Source organism: Sapajus apella, unplaced genomic scaffold (genome assembly GCF_009761245.1).
Source record: "Sapajus apella isolate SASKATOON/1434 unplaced genomic scaffold, GSC_monkey_1.0 scaffold12, whole genome shotgun sequence".
NCBI lineage: Eukaryota > Metazoa > Chordata > Mammalia > Primates > Cebidae > Sapajus > Sapajus apella.
The window spans coordinates 26,826,715-26,832,714 of NW_022436952.1; the positions used below are offsets into that span (position 1 = coordinate 26,826,715).

Genomic DNA, 6,000 nt, shown 5'->3' on the forward strand with positions numbered 1-6,000 from the left:
TGGGTGCTCTCAATGTGTGCCCAGCACTGTGCTAAATGCCCTGTGAACATCCGTTCACGCAACGCGTGTGTGGATGCATACAGCCAGACCCACCGGCACACAACCTTAAGCCTGGGGCACAGAAATGCCCAGGTCTGGGACTCATGGCTCCACCCCCTTCTCCCCTCTCCCACCTGGGCCGTTGCCAGGGGAACCTACTCCCAGCAACCTCCACCCTCCCGTTTCATTTGCATCTCATTAACATCTTGTCCGCATCCCACGACAGGCAGATGGCCTTGCGCAGGGCCGAGCTGGAAGAGGTGAGCAGGGCCTTCTCGCACCTTGCCCACCAGGGTGAGCCTGGCCTGCAGCTCCCTGCACTCCCGCTGCAAGGCAGCAATCTGCTTGTCCTTGGCCAGCAGTGCACTGGCTGTCTCACTGAGGTCCCGGGCTCGCTGGCGGGCTAGGGCCTTCCGACACAACTCCAAGCTGGCCCCCGGCCGGGGAAAGGGGGCACTCACCTAGCCAGAGGAGGGGCAAGGCCAATGGTCACCTGAGGGCTGGGGCACTTCTCCCACTCCTCATCTCCTCCCAAAGGAGGAGTTAGCATGAAAACCTAGGAGGTGACCACCTGCTTCCACCCTGTCTGGAGTCTCAGAAAACCAGCAGCCTCACTTTACCCGATCCCAGCAGTTGGAAAGGATTAACTCTACTTCCAATTCTAGGACCAAAGGATGCTGCTAATTTGGGGTTGCCACTGTGATGGGTCTCATCCCTGCCCCCACTTCAGCTGTATACCCTGAGATGAGCTCAGCAGGAGGCTGCCGCCAGCACCAGCGCATGGTAATCCAGAATCCTGCTCCCTGCCTGCTCAGGAACCTCCCCATCCAGCTCTCCTCTCCCCACTGCAGCTCCAGAAACCTTTGGCCTCCTGGCCTGGCCAGCTTCTGCCCTTCCTGCACCTGAGCCCCTAGATTCTTGCTTTCCTAGGTGCTGAGTCTGTGACTCCCAAGCTTCAGACAGCCCCTAGGCCCAGCCCTGGCTCCCCTCTCCCCTGGTCACCCAGCCTCCAGCCAGCAACCTCCTGTCCTCACCACCCTCAGGTTCGTTTCCTGCAGCTTTCGGGCCCTCTCCTCCAGGCGCTTGGCAATGACCGCCAGCTCGGCATTCTTCCTCTTCAGCCTCCGCACCTTCTCTTCTGTCTCAGGGAAGCTGCTCTTTCTCTGACAAGGGGTCAGGCAGAATTGGGACATGTAGGGAACATCCCACAGACCCAGTCCTAATTGCCCAGGTCTTGGGCTAGAGCCCTAGGCTCACAGTGGGGTCCTTGGCAACTCTAGGCAGGGGTTTACTCTCTCTGGGTTTGGGGTTTTGTCACCTCCATGGAGCCCCCACCTGGAGAGATGGTCATGGGGTGAGGAGGGCACAGAGGGCCTGGCTCCAGCCAGAACGCAGGACCCCAGTCTCCAAGCCTCACCAGCATCTGGTTTTCCTCCTTAAGGATGGCACAGCGCTGCTGCAGCTCCCCCAGGGCCCTCAGCAGCTCCAGATTGGGCCTGTCCCCGAAGCCCATGTTCAGCTTGGCCTGGCATGGGAAAGGACCGAGGACAGCACCTCAGAAACCCAGTCACCCAGCAGAGCCTTCCATGTGGAAGCACCCCTCACCCATGGTCCAAGGAGACATGGAGATGAAATGGTTTCCCCCCAGGTCTCAGGCCTTCAGAGTGGGCCAGAGGAGACTTAGGTGAAGGAGCTGTCGCATCCTCCATCCACAGAGGCACCCCCAGCCCTGGGACCTTCCTGCTCTCCCCTGATCCTTCCCTCTCCTATCCGTCTTCTCCTCCAGGGAAATGCCAGCTCGAGCTCCCACTCCCATCCATCCAGACTCCCCTGCCCTCCCCCAAAGTCCTGTCCCCTCCCTCTGCTACAGAAGCCTGCTCCACCTCAACCCTGGCTCAGCCCTGCCCAAAGCCCCCTCCCCTCAAACTGCTTCCTCTACTGATTCTACCGTACACCTCCACACTCCCCCGGTACTCCCAGCCCCCGGGGACAGATAGACTCATGGAGGAAGTGACACAGACAGAGAGACACACTGTCAGGGAGAGGGACAGGGCAGCAGCAGGGCCAGATACAGACAGACAGACAGAAAGAGTCAGAAGGACAGACAAATGCCGAAAGATATGGAGCCCTCAAGATTTCTGCTTGATGAAGAGAGGACAGATAGCCACAGAGTCAGACCCACAGACAGGCCAAGAGAGGAGAGGTAGGCAGTGGGGATGCATGCCTGGCCTCACCTCCCAGCCAGGCTGGAGGACATGGTAAGAGACCCCCACCCTGCAGACCCCAGCCCCCCACAGATCCCTTACCTTTGGGAAAGCCTCTACTTCCTCATCCTCTGGCCTCAGGCAGGTGGGTCCAGAGCTTGATGCTTGCTGGCCCAGGCGTGATAGACCAGGCTCTGCTCCTTCAGAGTCAGTGCACCCCACGGGCCTGGAGCTCTGGGTGCCTTTGGGCTCGGAACTCTCCTCAGACCTCAGTTCTCGGAGCTGCAGAGCTCCCGGAGGAATATCGGCAACCCTTGGGGCTGCACTGCCAGGTTCACCCCCTCGACCTGGAGTCCAGCTCTGCCAGGTGGGCAGTGCCCATGGCTCCATGGTTCCAGGGTCCGCAGGCCGTGGGAGGGTTGTCAGTTGCTCCATGGTACTGCCAAGGGGCTCCAGAACCCGGGCCAGGGGACATCACCCAGCCAGCTGAGGGGACTGGCGAGGGTCATGCCAGGCCAGCTCCTCTCCCCTCTGAGCTCTTGCTTCACCGATGCTCCATCCAAGGTTGGCTGAGCTCTTCCCCACCCACAAAGGAGGCTGCAGAAGGTGCCAGGGCTGCCAGAGCTGGAGCCAGGGATATGTGAGCTATGTTTGCTGGTGGCTGTGTGTGTACGCCAGTATGTGGAGAAGCGAGGGTGTCCCCCGTGGGGGTGGGGAGGATGTGCAGAGGCCACCGACAGCTGCGCCTGGGTGAGGGTGTGCGTGTGTGTCTCCAGGTCTGTCCGTGCAGCTCAATGCTGTCTTGTGCGTTGGGAAGATGGGTGCTCCCACTTCTACGTGTTGAGGGGGGGTGGTGCTGTGTGTCACTGTCTGCCCATTTCAGAGTTGCCAGTTGTTTCTCTGTGTGTGGGTGTCTGTATTGCAGGGCTGTGGCAGTATGTGATGCTGTCACTGGTTGTATCTGAGTGTGTCAGTGTCGTGCAGCTGTGTGCATCGGTGTTGTTGTGTGTCTGTCAGCGTCTGTGTGTCTGGCCATCCGTCGCAACCCCTCAGCCTGGCCAGGAGCTTCAGGAGCTGCTGGGGGTGATCCCCAGTGGTCCGCTGTGGTCCTTTATCTCCGGCTCCGCTCTCTGCTGCTGCTGTCTCGCTTGCTGGGTGGCTGGGCTTGTCCTAAGGAGGCCTGGGTCGATGGGCTGCTTGCCTCATAGTCTCAGCCCCTGCCGGCCTCAGCTCTGGGGACTGCAGGGGTCCCTTACAGTCTGGGAGCCTCGAGATGGTGGGCTCCGAGGAGGGCTGAGCCTCAGAATTGGGGGGGGCAAGCCAGGGAGAGCCAGCCCTCCCCTCCCCCTCCTCCTCCCCTCCCACCCACCAATAGGAAGTCGGCTGCTGGTTTCCATGGTGATGGCGCTGGACTGGTGGGTTGGACCGGCTGACAGGGTCGGGGACAGAAGGAAGAGCAGGTTTCTCACGGGATGTCAGCCCAGGGCTCCCACATGTGGCCTCCCACCCTTGTCTTCACACATTCTCACACCTTCCGGAGCACAGAGGCGAGCGGGGTGCAGATGGTCCTCCCCACACCGGGTGAGGCTGGTAGAGACAGAACGGGGGAGGGTATGACAGAGATCCAGCCACAGAGAAGGGCAGAACTAGAAAAGATGGGACTGGAGATGAAACAAAGAGAAAGACAGAAATGAAGAGAACGAAAACTGGAAGACAGAAACAAAGATAGGTAGAAATAGACTGAGAGAATTGCTTCCGCTTCCTCCTGGCAGATTGTACTGGGGGTGGGGGGCAACCTGGCTGTCGCAGGCCACCAGGGAAGCCCACATGGCCTGTTGGGTTGGCTTTGCCTCAAATTGTGTGGAAGTTCATCTTCTGTCTAGCCTTAGACCTTGTTGCTATGAAAAAATGGTTTGGGGGGACAAGGACGTGAGAAGCCCCCTAGCCAGGAGTCAGCCTATAGGAAGGGACAGGGCTCTAGATGGAGTCCCCAGAGACAGGGGTATTGGGAGAGGCCCCAAGAGGCAGCCCCTCTCCCCTCTGAACCTGGGACTCATTCGACAAGCCAGTTTCAGCCCAGGTCAGGGGCCCTCGTGTGGCACCCCCACAGAATAGCAGTAGTGATACTGAACCATGGAGCCCTACTGTGGGCTCCACCCAGGCAACAGCCAATGGGACTGGAGGTAGGGGGTGCATGGGGAGGAGTGGACATCTTCACTTCCCCAAAACAGTGTGTAGCTCAACACGCACGCCACTGCATGATGTGTTGCTGATGGTTCAGTCAGAGTATAAATGCACGCCATTATGCACATGCGTGTGTATAGGAGGAGCATATATACATTAGATGTAGATCTATTTCTGTATCTGTGGAGGGGCCGTTGTGTGTATATATGTGTGTGCTATTATGTGCCTCTGAGTCACATAATAAAACATAACAAAAACACATTGGGCGTACATGTATGCGTGTTTCTATGTCATTGCGTATATGTCTATTTGCCACTGTGTCTATGTATGTGCCATTTGCGTGCATGTGAGGCTATCATTGTGTGACTTTATAAATTACAACACATCACGATATGTATAGATATGGAAGTTACTATATGGCACAATATAGTAATTGATTATACAATACTTGACATGTTCATATAGTCATGTAAATATGCACAATGACATGGTTTTCTTTATATATATCACCATGTTTCTATTTATGTATTCTATATCATCATATAGGAATGTGTCTCTATGTCTGTGTATGTAGCCACTGGGTTTATTATGTGACTGTCACTGTATGTGCGTGCTTCTATATGGAAGACACGTCATATGTTTCTATCATTGCATGTGTGTATTATTGAATATGTATGTGCCTTGGGTGTGTCGTGCCAGTCATGTCTCATGTGTCTGTGTATGTGTGTGCCACTGGCACACTGCATGGGGCCACTGTGTAGATGCATTTGCATCTCAGCGTGTGCTTTGTATATGAGTGCCCGTGCCCTTGTCTATGTCTAAGATGCTGTGGCCGGGTGCGGTGGCTCATGCCTGTAATCCCGGCACTTTGAGAGGCCAAGGTGGGTAGATCACCTGAGGTCAGGAGTTCAAGACCAGCCTGACCAACATGGAGAAAACCTGCCTCTACTAAAAATACAAAATTAGCCAGGTGTGGCGGCTCATGCCTGTAATCCCAGCTACTCGGGAGGCTGAGACAGAAGAATCACTTGAACCCAGGAGGTGGAGGTTTCAGTGAGCCAGGATTGCACCACTGCACTCCAGCCTGGGCAATAGAGTGAGACCCTGTCTCAAAAAGGAAAAAAAAAGATGTTGCGTACATGCCACAGTGGATTTTGCCCAATTCTTATATTACCCGGGACCCCATAGACTTTTGTAGATTAAAACTGGATGTAGGTAGCGTTCGGTTTGAGGGTATAGAGAGTGAGTGGGGGCAGGATAGGGCCAGAGCTCGGGTAGAGGGTGAGAGGATGCCTGACATCCCTCCCCCTCTCTGCAGATGACCCCAGGCCCTTCTTTCCTCCGGCTGTGGCCTGGCCAGGCCCAGAGCTGTCTTCTGATCTCACAGGCAGGGCCAAACCATATCTCTCAGAGAAGCGAGAGAGGTTCTGCCTCCAGCCCTTCCATGAGCCCACACTGTCCATGTGCCCACCACCCGCATTCAGCTCCCCACCCCAACAACAGAGTCTCAGACAAAAGAGAAGCACAGTCCAGTCTTTATTAGCATTGGGTCCCTAGCACCGCCACCCATTCC

The 6,000-nt window shown here is 56.4% G+C and overlaps 1 protein-coding gene across 9 annotated transcripts in view; it reads right to left on the reverse strand.

Annotated features, from left to right (window-relative positions):
* Nucleotides 1-5,377, reverse strand: part of TSPOAP1 (TSPO associated protein 1) — a 29,694-nt gene extending 24,317 nt beyond the window's left edge. For 3 of the 9 annotated variants that reach the window (XM_032280619.1, XM_032280621.1, XM_032280614.1), the window contains exons 1-4: nt 2,346-5,376; nt 1,457-1,564; nt 1,074-1,202; nt 321-500 (exon numbers count right to left, since the gene is read on the reverse strand). In XM_032280619.1, the coding sequence (XP_032136510.1) occupies nt 321-500; nt 1,074-1,202; nt 1,457-1,564; nt 2,346-2,678 (750 nt within the window). In that variant the 5' untranslated portion in view covers nt 2,679-5,376. Of the gene's footprint in view, nt 1-320; nt 501-1,073; nt 1,203-1,456; nt 1,565-2,345 lie in introns of all 9 variants that reach the window. The other 6 variants (XM_032280613.1, XM_032280618.1, XM_032280612.1 and 3 more) reach the window with 2 other exon arrangements.
* Nucleotides 5,378-6,000: the final 623 nt, after the last annotated feature.